The sequence below is a fragment of the Adiantum capillus-veneris genome, chromosome 27 (assembly GCF_014529385.1).
Source record: "Adiantum capillus-veneris isolate H3 chromosome 27, ASM1452938v2, whole genome shotgun sequence".
Classification (NCBI taxonomy): domain Eukaryota; kingdom Viridiplantae; phylum Streptophyta; class Polypodiopsida; order Polypodiales; family Pteridaceae; genus Adiantum; species Adiantum capillus-veneris.
Genome location: NC_140957.1, coordinates 26832523 through 26847299, shown reverse-complemented (window position 1 = coordinate 26847299; position 14777 = coordinate 26832523). Strand labels below are relative to the sequence as shown.

General features: G+C 50.0%; 3 protein-coding genes across 4 annotated transcripts in view; 2 read left to right on the top strand and 1 right to left on the bottom strand.

Annotated features, from left to right (window-relative positions):
* The window catches only part of EMB2777 (Sas10/U3 ribonucleoprotein (Utp) family protein), a 91701-nt gene that overhangs the window by 10253 nt on the left and 66671 nt on the right, over positions 1-14777 (bottom strand). The window lies entirely within an intron of this gene.
* Positions 1275-2453, top strand: LOC147421677 (uncharacterized). The gene has a single exon (XM_086502960.1). The coding sequence runs from the start codon at positions 1275-1277 to the stop codon at positions 2256-2258; it is 984 nt and encodes a 327-aa protein (XP_086359086.1). The 3' UTR covers positions 2259-2453.
* Positions 2770-3999, top strand: LOC147421676 (uncharacterized). Its single transcript, XM_086503301.1, has one exon. It carries the CDS (start codon positions 2982-2984, stop codon positions 3477-3479), a length of 498 nt encoding a protein of 165 aa, XP_086359427.1. The 5' UTR covers positions 2770-2981; the 3' UTR covers positions 3480-3999.

Sequence of the window (14777 nt, the reverse complement as noted above, 5' to 3'; positions counted from 1 at the left end):
TGGCATACTAAACAATTGTGAACAAAGTCGTCCACATCCTTCTTGAGTCTCGGCCAAAATAAGTAACGCTCCACACCTTTCAAGGTAGTGTCGATGCCGCGGTGACCCGTAAAACGTGGACAAGGGCACTCAGTCAAAACCTTTTTCCTCAACGGCTATGTCACACACAACATCGTTTTCTTTATCTAGTATCCATCCGTATGGAATATCCCGCTACTATCTCCCCGTTCTGTATTCGATTGAATACATCGAAAAAATCCGGATCTGTGGCGTACTGATCAACCATGTCCTCAAAGCTTCTATGATGAATCGCGGAAATAGCCAAGACTAGGGGCTTCCGAGACAATGCATCTGCCACAAGGTTGTACCAACACATACATGTTGATCCGTGTTGTACGGTACGTCCGTACTAATCCGTACAGTACGCGTACAGATCGTACAGTACGGTGCTTTTTTTAAAAATTTTTTGTAAAGCCCTTATAGGCTATCTGGGATGCGTTTTGCGTGTCATTTTCGCTGCACACTGTCGCTGCAGAGCATTACAGAGAATAACAAAACACTGTGCAGAAAAAGGTACCCCCCCCCCCCCCCCCCTCCCCCCCAACTCTCTCTCTCTCTCTCTCTCTCTCTCTCTCTCTCTCTCTCTCTCTCTCTCTCTCTCTCTCTCTCTCTCTCTCTCTCTCTCTCTCTCTCTGTGCGAGAGAATTCACCAATCTCGACTCTTACCTGTGACCCATTATTTGCATGTTTTCAGCAGGCTGTTTTCATCATGCCGAAACCTACGAACCCTTTGTGGGCAAAGCACACCAATGTAATTGAAGTTGTGAATACTCCTGGGCAAGTTGGATCAGGTTGTCGCAAGTGGTCATGCAAGTACTGTGGTTTCACGCTGTCGAGTACAATCACTCGAGTTGTGATGCATCTAACTGGCATCAATTGCACAAATAATTGTGGCAAGTGCAAGAAGGTACCTCCAGGTGTGCGGGAAGCATTCATTGCTGAGAAATTCCCTACATTTGCAACAACAGACAAAGGAAAAGTGGCACAACAAACAGAAGACCGTTTGCAAGACGCTCTTCTTAGACAGCTTGGTGACTCTTCTACACAGGTGGAGGAGAGCTCAGGGTCTCAACAAATTGGAAACAGGAAGAGGGCTCGTACCATGCAGGAAGAGGAGAATGAGGAGGTTGGTGATGTGCATGTGAGTAGGCAGAGCACCTTGCCTTCACGTGTGCATTCTGTCTTGGGTAAAAGAGCGTCAGAAAGTGGCTGAGATGGAGATTGCTCGCACTCTCATTGAGTGCAACATCAGTTTCAATGTCTTGAAGACTGAACAATGGAAGAGGATGGTGAGGTCCATTGCCCAGGTAGGTGTTGGTGCCACAGATACATGGTATGGCCTCGATTACAAAAAGATGTGCACCACAGCACTGGAGGAGCAGAAGGCCTTGATAGATAAGGCGTTGGTGCCTGTTAAGGCTGGATGGCAGCAATTTGGATGCACCATCATCTCTGATGGATGGAGTGATGTACCCAGGCGACACATCATTAACATACTTGTGTCTTCTTGTCTTGGTACATATTTCTTGCGTGCTGTGGATGCAGGAAAGGCACGAGATAAGATCACAGGTGAATTCATTTTTGAGCATATTTCAAGGGCCATCAATGACGTTGGTAAAGAGAATGTGGTTCAAGTTGTCACAGATAATGCAACCAACTGCAAAGCTATGGGAGAAATGGTAACGGCACAGTTTCCTCACATTTTTTGGACTCCATGTGCAGCCCATTGTTTAGATTTGTTGATGGAGGACATAGGAAAACTGCCTTGGGTGCAGCCAACAATTTCAGAGACTACCAGATTGACCACATTCTTTAGAAAGAAGCATGAGGCCTTAGCCATCTTTCGTAGCCATAGTACCCTTGATATGGTGCGGCCCTCCAAGACCAGGTTTGCATATATGTATTTGGTGTTGCAGAGACTCTCCAAGGTGAGGGATCCACTGTTGCAGACAGTTGTGGACCCAAAGTGGAGAAACATGGCTCGTGCAAACAGTGAGAACACCAAAGCCATTCAGAGGCGTGTGTTGGATGAGTCTTTTTGGACAGAGGTCCATACCTTGATAGTGGCTTTGCAGCCAATGTATATCTTGCTACGAGTCACGGACATGGAGGGCTCGACATTAGGCCTTGTCTACTATCTCTTCATGCAGATGAAGAGCCACATCACGGCATGCCAAGCCTTGACTCAGGAGCGGTGAGTGTCATATTTTTTCAGGACATTCTTTTTATATCTAGGCCATGAATCCATTGCTAATTTGAGTGTGATCATTGCTGATTTTTTTGCAGGCGAGATGATATCCTATTCTTTATAGATAGTAGGTGGAAGTTTATGAGTCGTCCTATTCATGGGATGGCTGCTTTACTCCATCCTTTTAACAAGACCCCAGAGTTGTTTCATGAGAGTGATCTCCTCACACTAAAGGACGAGTACATTAATGATATGTTTGAGGAGCACGAGCAGCTGGCAATAGATGCAGAGATGTGCAAGTACATGAACAACTTGGGGCCATCGTTTTCACGTCAGGTAGCATTGCGTCCAGAGGCCACCAGTTGTCCTCTCACTTGGTGGCAGAGTTATGGTCGCCAAGGTCTTCCATGCCTGACTACTATGGCTCTACGTTTGCTCTCGCAGGTATCTTTTAAATCTCACTTTATTTCCCTATCTTGGGTCTTGCACAATGCGTTTAAATAATAAATCCTGACAACGACACAGGCAATTGCTTTAATGCAGGATTGCTCAGCGGGTGCTTGTGAGCGCAACTGGAGCACTTACTCTTTGATCCATACCAAGATCCGGAATCGCCTTAGCACTTCTCAGTTGGAGAAGCTAGTGTATTGCAGGGCCAACATGAGGCTTGTGCGCTCTTACCACGCTTTGGGGACACCCAAGCAGGTAGTATGACGATGTAGTATGACATCCTATGTATATGTTTCTTATTTACACTATTGTTAACAAAATGTACATTGTACAACAGGTTGATCCCTCACGTATCACGCTGGTAGTTGATCCTACTATGGAGGAGCCGGACCAACATATCAGAGATGAGCAGGAGGAGATAGTACGCATGCTTCATAGAGAGCTAGAGGATGTCGATCGGCGTGTGACAAGATCTCGTGCACGTGCTTACAACATTCCATTACGCCTCCAGGATACAGGTGAGGGGAGTGCACGACGGAAGAGCATTCGCAAAGGCAAGCTACCCATACGTACTCCTCGGCAGCGTGCGAATGAGGCAGTCCGTCTCATTCACACTCCAGAGGAAGAGGAGGATAGTGATCCAGACCCAGTTGGTGCAGACGAGGCTACATATGGTATGGTGATAGAGCCAGAGTTTGATGACGAGGGCAATGTCGTGGCAGATGGCGACATGCTCTTTTCAACATCATCTTCTTCTTCTTCTGACGATGAGTTTCACTAGGCACTAGTGACTGGTTACTACTTTAGAGTCTAGACATTTTCACATATTTCAGCAGGATGTTGTTTTTTATGTACGCTCTAGCAGGAGCCATTTTGGCTTGACATTTGTCATTATTTTGGTTCCATCCTTATTAGCAGTTTGTGTCATGTGGGCTACTTGAGTCTTGAAGCAATGCTTGTACAGTTCTGAGTTTATTGTCAGCAACTTACCTTTTGTTCAATTGCTTGAAGCTTCATGCTTGAAGGTTTGTCATTGTTCTGAGTTCTCTTGTCAGCACTAAGCAGGTAGAAATGTTTTTACGTTGTTCAATGTATATTGTTTCTTGAAGGTTGGTACTTGTTTGGAAGTTAAGTGAATCTCTAGTGGATAATGTGTACAGTAATGTGTCCCCAAGTACTTTGCAGGGTATAGATTGGTTAACCCTCTAACGAGGAAAATATAATTTTCTTAAATTTTCCTCTCATTTATTGTTTTTTTACAAAGGTACGTATTTTTACGTACCTAAAAAATTAATCCATACGGCACGACGTACAGTACGTACAGTCACGACCCGTACAGTACGTATGGTACAACCTTGATCTACCACCAAGTTTTTCTGTCTCTGAACATGGACAATCTGGAAGCAAAACTGTGACAAGATGTTAGCCCACTGCATCTGCTTTTCGGAAAGCTACTTTTGTGACAAGAAGTAGCGTTAACTCTGATGATCAATGAAGACCGTGAAATCAGCTCCGAGTAGGTAATGTCGCCACTGAATAAGTGCATGGATCACTGCCAAAAGCTCTCTCTCTCATACATCTGTGCTGTCAATTTTGGCCTTGAAAACAATCGGGCTTTCATAGACAATCACATGGCCTTCTTGTATTAAGATCGCTCCCAGACTACAACCACAAGCATCAAAATATACTTCCAATGACTTCTGCAAGTCCGGCAAAGTCAACATTGGTAGTCAATTTTCTTTAAGTGTCTGAAAGGCAATCACCTCTGTCGGTCCCCACGAGGAAGGGACTCCTTTCTGAGTCAATATGTGCATAGGGAAAGCCACCTTTGCAAACTTTCGAATGAACCACCGGTAGTAAGAACACAAGCCCAAGAAGCTTCTAACTTCATGAACATTCTTCAAGTCACGTATAGTCTCAATCTTGGCCGGGTCCATCTGTACTCCTCCTGCTGAGACGATGTGTCCCAAAACGTGCATCTCCGGCAAGAAAAATTCACTCTTTTTGGCATTGATAACTAATTTGTGATCCCGTAATGCCTGAAAAACCTGTAGCAGGTGGTGTCGATGTCTGCTTCATCCTTGGAGAAGACTATACTGTCATCAAAGAAAGTGCCCACAAAAGATCAATACTCTCGGAAAATCCTATCTATCATTCGGTTGAAAGTCGTTGGAGCATTGGTAAGGCCAAAAGACATCATCAAAAATTTATATAAATTAAAGCTTGTCCAAAAGGCTGTCTTGTAGACATCTCTTGGAGAGATCCTGATCTAATGATATTCGCTTTTCAAATCAATCTTGCTAAAACAAGAGGATCCCTGAAGTCGGTCAAGAATATCATCGATCCTTGGAATCGGAAATCTATTTTTTATGTAGTGATTTTATTGAGAGATTTGTAATCAATGCACATTTTCCAATATCCTTCTTTCTTTAATACCAACAACACCAGAGAGCAATAGGGTGAAGTATTTAGCTGGATAAGACCCTTTTCAAAAAGGTCTTTCACTTGGTTCATGATCTCTTCATTCTGGGCTCGGTTAACACGGTAAGGTGGCCGGTTCGGTGGTGTGCTTCTAGGAATCAGATCAATAGTGCGATCCTCAGGACAAGATGGGGGTAACTCGCCAAGCAGGCCCTCAAGGAAACAATCAGCATGTGTGTGGAGAAAATCTTGGCGTTCTTTATCAAGTTCAGACATATTCTTTCTTTGTTCATCATTTAACTCTTTCAAGTAGATTGAGTAAACAAAGAGACTAGATTTCATTAATTTGGACCGAAGCCGACACAATAAGGACGGACTCGCCCTTCAGTTTTACATCAAGTACAATTTTTCAGCCCTTTTCATTAGTCAAAGTCGCTTTCTTAGCTTGATAGTCGACCACGGCGTTGTTCTTATGGTACCAAGGGACTCCTAGGAAGACGTCACAGCCTTCCAAACGCATGATGTAGAAGTCCTCGTGTCCTAAATACCCCTAACAATGCAACCGAAGTTTGCCAATGACAGGTGTAATGGCTATGTCCCGTCCGAGCACCGCTAGAACTGCCTCTGCTGGTGGTCCCATCCTGTCAGGTGTAATCTCGAGCCGCGCCGCCAATTTAGGTGAAAAGAAGTTGGCCTTGGCTCCTCCATCAAGAAAATCGGGGCTTCTTCATCTTTCACTTTGCCCCAACCTTTGTACTTTCATCTATCCTGCTTGGGTCAGTACCCATGCAATCTGGTACCAGTACTGCTTTCATCTTGCCTTTTCTACCACGTTCCTCTGTTTCTCTCGAACTCTCTAGCTTGTCTTCAGTCGGTCCTTGCGGTGCCTTTTTGGGACACTTCGCGGAGATGTGCCCTTGTTTCCCGCAACCAAAACAGTTCCCCTCTTTGATGTAATTAGCCCTTTCTCGAAGAGTCGGTCGGGGTCATGTATCCTTATCCTTCTTCTCTTGGAAACTCTTTTTCTTTCTACTTTCATTATTGGAGGCCTGTCAGGTTCTCTGAGTCAAGATCTCATCAGTTGGCGAAGTCAAATTTCCCGAATGTATCAAGAAACCCCGCTTTGCATGACCCATTAATTCTTGGATAGAATTTGACTTTTGTCCAAGGCAATAATCTCAGATCTCGTAGGGAGTCCGCAGCAAAACCGCTCAATCTGTTCCGTAAACTTGACCTTCTTAAATGAAGAGGTTGGTAGAAAAGAGTCCCAAAACCTCTCGCAATAAGCGTCCAAAGAATCTCCCTTGGTCATCCGAGATGGTTCCAAGTGGTTCTTATATCCCGTTCGTACTCCCGAGTCAGCCAAGAAGAAATAAAGAGCCTTTTGAATTTCACTTGACTGGAGCTTCTTTCCTCAGAGGAAGGGTGGACCAACAAGTTCGAGCATTTCCTTTGAGAAAAGATCAGCCCTCCTAATCTTGGAGTGCTCTAAGTAATGCCCGCCAGAGAAGGCTATGTCAAACTCCTGGATGAAGGCCAAAGCCCTCGGAGCATCTCGGAATCCAGAAAAGGATTCAAATTTTATCGACATCCACTTTTAAATTCTTTTGCTTTCTCGCTCTTGTCTTCGAGGAAGTCATATTGGTTGGCTATGTAGAAGTGCTTCTTCTTTGCATAAAACATATGGTCATCGTAGTCCGAACTGTCAGAGGATGACTCCTCCATAGAGCTATCAAAAACAAGGCGGAATTTGAGTTTCTTTGCCTTTTTCTTTCCCTTTCCGAAGCTTTGCTTTTTGCTTCGCTTTTTGCCCGTTCTGTCCTCCTCGCTCTAATCAGAAGAGCTAGAAGCACTATCAGAAGAAGAGAAAGAAGAACTCGGTAGTCCTTCAAAGCGTACACGCTTCTTGTGCTTTCTTGCAGATGCAAAAGAAGATTGACGGCCAAAACAACCAGGGTAGTCAGTCCCCTTCTTGCGCTTTTTCAATTACTTTTTGGATTGATTTCGTGTGTCCAAAAGCTGACTGATCTGAGTCTGAACCACCTCTTGAAGTTCTTGTTCTGTAAACATCCTCGGAGAAGGAGGTTTCTTGCTTGCCGGTTTGATTGGTAGTTCGGTGGCCTTCTGCCACTGAGTGTGCACTTCAACGATGATTGCTGAGACAAAAAATTTGCAAATTGAGGGTCTTTTGCAAATTTAATCATCTGCGTTGTGCACTCGTCAACCTGCTGTCGACGCTAAATCTCTTGAAGTTCACATTGAGTAGAACGAGGTGACCTGTACTCTTCCTCTATTAAATCGTTAAAATCTTCTGTGTGATCGCCTCCCGTATCAGCGAATGCAGAAGAACTCGACTGATTCTTGTCGGAATCCATAAGTGTCACGAAATAAGCAATCGAACTTCACGATAGAAGAGAAATCGATCGTGCTCTGATACCACCGTAACTTGGACACCCCAAGTCAAGATTCTGCCGAGACACAGCAGAGATTCACTTCAAATTAACTCACAAAACAAATGAGAGACGACACGGCCCGATGTAGTTCTGTGCCAAGAGATATTGGCCCCAAAGACTGGTGCCCCTTTCGGTATTTCTTTTTTTTTCCGAGAAAAAGATCCTTCTATTAGTTAATGAAAGCTGCTCGTAGGGCTACAACCACCTCTGCAAGAGAGGGCTACAACAAACATGATGGGGAGACTCTCCCAATGAAAGAACAACATATATACTATGAGGCTAAATCAAGGGATGGGAGGAGGGAAGAGCCACACAGGTGGTCGGTAGTGCCATCTAAGCACACCCTCGACAATGGTGTAGAAAGGCCCACGGCACCAGAGTCGAAGGAAAGCCTCACGGCGCTCCCGCATGCGGTCGGAGCTGCCCTGTAGTCCCTCAAGCTGTCCTCTGAGAGTATGGATCAGCTCTAGCCAAAAGTCACGAACAGTCTCTGCTGGTGGCACAGAGCGAGCCTCAAAAATGCGGAAACAGCGGGCCCGCCAGATGAACCAAAGTGTCAGGCCACTGATGAGCTCCCAACACTCCTCTCTCTCACTGCACCACTCCCGTGGAGTAAGCTCTGTTAGCAGGCTGGAGTGTAGATCGCCCCCCCTGTATCACTATCATCCTGCTGGTGGAAGATAGCTCAAACTGAAGTGCCGGGCCCGTGAGAGTGGACCAAGCTGCTGCCCCCCAAGTGTATTGTCTAGCCGTGGAGAGAGTAGGCATCAGCTGAAGAACTCGTAGCCACACCTGCTGGGCCGAGGGACAGTCCCAAAGACAATGACGCTGACTCTCCACCAACTGGTCACAGGCTGCACATGCGGCCGACAGACCACTATGCACAAGCCAGCTCCCTACTGCTGTAGCTCTGTGTGCAACCAACCACTGAAACAAAGTGACGCGCCTCGGCTGTCTGGAGTCCCATAGCCTCTGCCAAAAGGCTGCCAAGAACTCGATTGTGAGGCCCTCCTCTTGCCAATGACGTGCTGCAACAGGGCGGGCCTCTCTCTGTGCTGCAAGTATATGACGTCCAAGCCGAACAGTGTACTGAAAGAAGGGGACTCCTAGGTGGTTTGCAGGAGAGAAGGGTCCCTCCATAGCCACTCACCAGGATCCCACTGTACTCGTGCCAGTGGACAACACTCCCAAGCCCATAGCCTCCAGTGTCCAGTCTCAAGAGCTACTGGGTCAGGGTCTATGACGCAAGTCCTCCCACAGATGCCCACAACTCGAATCCTCTGGAAACAGCACTCTGCTACCTACAGGGCCTCTACTACAACTCGCTGTAATCGTCCCCCACCCTGAAGCTCGAAGAACAGGGCTGGGATAGTCTCTGAGCAGGCCCTAACTGAAATGAGAACCTCCATTCGTATGAAGGCTCCCATCCACCGAGGTGCTACTGGCTCGAGAGGCCTTAGCCACTCAGCTCGAACTGACTCTGAGATGTCCTGACACATACTCTGCACCCCTCTCATGCCCTGCAGCTGGAAACCCTGCACCTCCTCTAACAAACCTGTGAACTCTAGCCAGTCACCTAGAGAGCGCGCTGGACCTGCTGCCATGGGACCCCAGGAAACATGAGGCCGACTACCAACCAAGTGGCCTCTCTGAGTGCTAACCATGGGGTTCCAGACGAGGGGCTGCCGTAGGCGCTCCTCCGTGCACATCGGTTGTCACTGCTCCAGGCCACGCCGTAAGAGCTCCCAAGAACGAAGCAAACTCACAGCGAAGCGGTCCTCCAGTCTCCTGCTCAAACCAACTAGGCGCATCTCTGTAAAGATCCATCTGGTCGAAGGTTGCCAAGGGCCTCTTGACTGAGGCACCCTGGCACGAAGCTTCTGCAACAAGAACTCCTTCTAGGGCTCCTCACCTGGAAGAAGTCCTCTGACTATGAACTTCCCAAGAAGGGCTCTACTCTACTATGCTGGATCAATGATCCCAAGCCCTCCCTGAGAACAAGGAAGCGTGATGACCGACCAAGCCACCTTAGCTCGAGCCATCTGAGTGTCACATCCTGACCAAAGAAAGTTCCTGATCAGCCTCTCTACCTGGCTGATACAAGAACTCGAGAAGATCTAGCAGGAAGTGATGTACCACATAGTCGGCAACAGCACCTAGTTGGCAACTACTACTCTACCAGCCAGCGAAAGTCGTGCTGAGCTCCAATGTAACAGCTTTCTCCTGATGGACAGGAGAAGAGGAGCAATCTGCTGCTCGGGAGACAAGTCCAAACCAACTTGACAACCCAAGTACCGAGCTGCAGTCCTTGGGGGAATCCACCTGAAACCCTCTCCTGGCATCCAATCTGGCACAGGAGCACTACCAATCGAGAAAGCCACTGTCTTTCTCCAGTTGATCAGTGCGCCCGATGCACAACAGAAGGTCTCCAAAGCCTGCTCACATCTGTGAAGATTGGCCTCCTGGCCATCTAAGTACAAGGCTGAGTCATCGGCAAACTCAACGTCCAGTGGCTCATCTCCCCGAATAGGGAGTGCTAAGCCCCGAAGACCAACCTGCTGTGACACCAAAAATCTGCTCATTGCCTCCGCATAGAACAGAAAGAGAAAGGGGGCAAGAGGACAACCCTGTCTGACCGAGTGTGTGAGCATGAAGCGCTCACCTCTCCCTCCTGCCAAAAGCACTTGATTGTGAGCCTGTCTATACAAAGCTGACACCCCTCTGATCCAAGCATCTGAGAAGCCCATCTTGCGAAGAGTGCCCTCTAGAAAGTCCCAGTCAACTCGGTCGTATGCCTTCTCAAAATCGAGAAGAAGAATCACAAGGTCCTCACCACGGAGCCGTACCAGGGCAAAAGCCTCCCAGAAAGTAAAGATGTTGTCAAGGATACTGCGTTCCTTGACAAAACCTGTCTGAGTCCTATGTATAAGGCTCTCTAAAAGTGGCTGAATCCTCAAACTCAGAGCCTTGGCAAGAATTTTGTAGGCTGAGTTGAGGATGGTGATGGGGCGCCACTGTCGAATCTCATCCAAGGAGCCACCCTCCTTGGGAATGAGGTAGATCAGGCCCTCACTCATGTTGTCAGGCATCACTCCTGTGTGCAAAATGTACTGAAAAGCGCTACAAAGATCTGGGCCAAGCAAGTCCTAGTACTCCAAGAAAAAGCTGGGAGTCAACCCATCCTCACCTGGACACCTACCACGAGGGAGGGCCATAAGAGCCGTGTGCAGCTCCTCAAGCTGCAATGGCATCTCTAGCCTCTGGCGCATCTCCTCTGTCACAAAGACATGGCATCGGTGCCCAAACCTGCTCCCTGCATGCATCCTGCCGCTCTGACTGAGGCTCAACTGACAGTAACTCACGGTAAAAGTCAGTAGCAACTGCACGCATATCCTCAGGCTCACAAGCAACTGACCCATCGGGCCTCCTCAACTGAATGACCTTGGCATGCAAGTGCCGAGGTCCCACTGTCTCAAGAAAAGCACCAGTCACTCTGTCACCGACCTGAGTCCACTAAGATGCTTGTCAGTGAAAGGCAAACTCATGACGCCTCTCCTCTGTGCTAGCAAGCTCCTGTCGAGCCTGCTGTAACTGCTCCTCCAACCATGGACTATCTGGATGCTGCTCCTGCATCCTCTGTAGTGAAGCAATGCCTCGTCTGAGGCGCTGCTCCGCCTCTCTCGCTGCAGCCCGGCGAGCCAGAGACTCCTGAAGAAAAAAGTGGCTAAGCTGAGCTAGGCCTGAGGCCACTCTGTCTACAGGTGAGACCTGGCTGTCCACGCCCTCTGTCCAGAGAGCCTCTACCCTCTCTCTGAGTGCTGAGTCCAACAAGACCCTCTCTGGGATGCGAAGCATCGTGCTCCCACTCCTCTGCCTGTCTTCCACCGTGAGGATCACTAGTGCATGGTCCGAGAAGGATGTCCCTGCCAGGATGCCCACTGATCCCCCCAAGTCACTGAAGTGGTCACTAGTGTAGAAGCGATCTATGCGCGATAGATTCACTCCTCCCACTCTGGGGCCTCACAAAATCAGAGTGCTGCCATGTATCCGAGACCCTCAAAGTCATACACAACCTCTCCCAAGTTGCCAACTCGACTCCATGCACAGTAGCATGGCTGCCACCAATCCTGTCAGAAGGGTCCTCCAACATGTTGAAGTCCCCTCCTATACACCAATGATCGGCCTGCGGCAAAGACTCAACAATCTGTGACCAAAACTCTGCACGAGCACTCGCCACATTGGGCGCGTAGATGTTCAGGAAGCCCACAAGGCCACCTTGAACCTGCATAGTAATCCACTGAGCCCTGCCTTACACAATAATCCCTCTGCCCACAATGGCTTGCTGCAATGAGTCCGCAATAGTCATACATACCCCACCCTGGATGCCTCTAGGTCCAAAAGCAGCTGACTAAAAGGTATCATATCGTCCACGCAAAATTTGACCACATCGCCGAATGCGGCTCTCACACAGATGGTGCTCCTGAAGCATAAGGAGATCAATCTCTCCTCCCACAAGGCAGCGCTGAAGCTCCGGACGCAATCGGCCCCACTGTCGCTGAAATTGGGGCCCACCTAGTCCCTTCACGTTCCATGAGACGATCCTCATGGGGAGCGAGAGAGAACAGATGCTGCCGCAACAGCAAGACGGGCTATCTTCGAGGCACGCTTGGATGGGGAGTAATCCGCATCCGAGCGTCCTCTAGATAGGCGTGACTGCAGTGAGTGCCTAGCCCAAGCCCAAGCAGAGCGAGCCGTGCGTAAAGCAACCTCCTCTGTCCAGGAGTCCTCATGAATGTATACATAGCAAGGCAAACACTGCGTATCAGCAAGAAGTACACCACATTGTGCCTACATCTTAGTCTGGGGGTGTCACCGCAAACTTGGCCAATGGCCACAAAGTCTGCAGCAAATCTGTAACTCCAAGTTCTCCCATGTGGTGAGAGAACTCTAAGACCTGTGTATGCAACCATCCCACCACTGAGGCGAGGGACCACTCTGTCTCGGCCCTACCACAGAGGGGGAAGGAGAAACCAACTACTGAGTCCAAGGCCTCTGTCCCCCTAGCGGCGAGGAACAAAACATGGACCCTGAAGCAGGTTGCTTCATGGTCTACTACGGAATCGCCGAGAAAACGAGTGAACCCGTAGTCGAAGAAGTCCCAGCGGCGTCGGATGTCAATGCTCATCAGCCCGCGAGGGATAGCTGCAAGGGAGGATGTCTGAATCTGCAAAGGGGGCCGCATGAAGGGCTGACCCTCTCTCGCTAGGCAACTAGTGGCAAAGGCGCTGCCAAGAGATCTCCTAGCCGCCGGAGATGGACCGGTCTCCTGAGCCGATAGTGAAACTGGAGCAAGAGGGGGGGGAGAAGGAGCTGGGGGGAGCGGAGGAGAAGAGGGGCGGGATGGGGCGACAAAGGTAGAGGGGCGAGGTGGAGAGGCAACGCGAGCAGAAGGCGGGGAGGGAGAGGAAGAGGGGGGGAACTCGGGGGGGGGGGGGGGAGCGGCTGTCGAGGGTGAAGCCGAGGTGAGGGCTGGCGCAAGGATCTCCTCCTGCTCAAGAGGACCAAAGCAGTTCCCCGTGGGCACCCACAGCTGCTGAGTAGGCACCTGAGGGCCACTCTGAGTGCCAGGCTGACGTTGTGGCCCCTGGCGTCGTCGGCCACAGGCCTGCTGCCACCCCTCCTCCGCTGGAGCCCCAGGCTCGGAGGGTGGCTCTGCATCCGTGCGTTGTGCCGCTGGCTGTGGCTGCGGGCCAGCCTTGGCAGGCTGGGGCTAAGGCTGTGGTGCAGGTCGCGGCCTCCTCCGTGGACAGGCCTTCGCTAGATGGCCCATCTGTCGGCAAATGAAGCACTGGTTCGGGAGGCCCGAGTACTCCACACTCTATCTAAACCAACCCCCACTCACCCGAGGCAGAAGGATAACCTTCGGGAGCGTGTGGGTATCTCTGACCAAAACTCGAACTGAGGGGATGCCTGCCGCCTTGGCAGCTACTGATACTGCCGTACGAGGTGTCTCCAGGACAGTCCCAATGGCGGAGCCAATCCTAGAGAGAAGTGGTAAGTACTCCCTCCATAAACCCGGAAAGCAGACTGAGATGGGGATGTCTGCCTCCTCTACTAGAACATCCGAAGCCGGGTCAAAACCATGTCGCCACTGTCGAAAGTGGGCGCGTGATGCTCGGATGGCGAGTGGACTCATAGCTATGACCTTGGACGCCATCTCGGAGGTCTCAAACTCGATATGATAGTAACGCAGTCCGAGAATCTGGACATCCAAGATCTTGCCCACCTCTGCGAGAAGGCGGGCCTGGAGAAGTTCGCAGCTCTCCTCTGCTAGGTCGGGTGCCGAGAATCTTGCAGATGACCGAAGTCGCCTGCAATCGCTCTACCTCTGCGGCAAGGCTCGCTTGCTCTATCGGCGAGAGAGAGCAAGTCGAATGGTGGACTCGGCGGGGTCCGGCGAGGGGGCTTCTGACGAGTCCCTCTGTGGCAAAGCTGGAGCCTCCATCTGTGTCTACTGCTGTGGCGTGAGAAGAAGGCAACGGGAAGATGCTGCAATGAGGCGCACAAAACACTGCCCCAATGACTGACGCAGTGCTGGAGGGCCCGAATTACAGGTAGCTCACTAGGCGAAGAAAAAACCACAGCGGGCAACGGGGGGGGGGGGGGGGGGGCTAAAGCGATAGCGCGGCAGCAGCGTGTGGGAATGGCGGGGGCAACAGCGGCAGGCAGGCGGACAGCGCAGGGCAGGAGGTAGCTCGGGGCAAGAGGCAGCGGGGCTGGGGACAGCGGGGGGGGGGGGGAAGGCAGCGGGCAATGCTAGGGGGGGAGGGGTGGGGGGGGGGGGGGGGGGGGGGGAGCGATGGCGCAGCGAGGGGGGCAGCAGTAGCGAGCACAGGAAGCCCTTTCACAAAACTTCTTTCCCTTTCGGTATTTATTTTAATATTAATCTTTGTGCTAAGTACAATCGAACCCGCAAATGCTCTGAGGAGTGAGCCCCTAATGCCACTTATAAAGAGTTTACAAGGGTTGCTAAAAGCAGAGCCCCAAAAGCAAACTGTTCCAAAAGCTGCCAGCGCTAAAAACAGAGAGCGGAAATCGCGGAATTCTGTACAATCAAACCACGTCAGCAGCCAGCGCGTTTTGCCGCTTGCGGCTGTCCGTACATTCAACGTAAAACGCAGAGGTTCCGTACAGTGCCATGTCAG

What these genes read in the sequence shown, in the direction of transcription:
- LOC147421676 (XM_086503301.1), top strand. Translation starts at nt 2,982, where the DNA reads ATGTATATGTTTCTTATTTACACTATTGTTAACAAAATGTACATTGTA.
- LOC147421677 (XM_086502960.1), top strand. Translation starts at nt 1,275, where the DNA reads ATGGAGATTGCTCGCACTCTCATTGAGTGCAACATCAGTTTCAATGTC.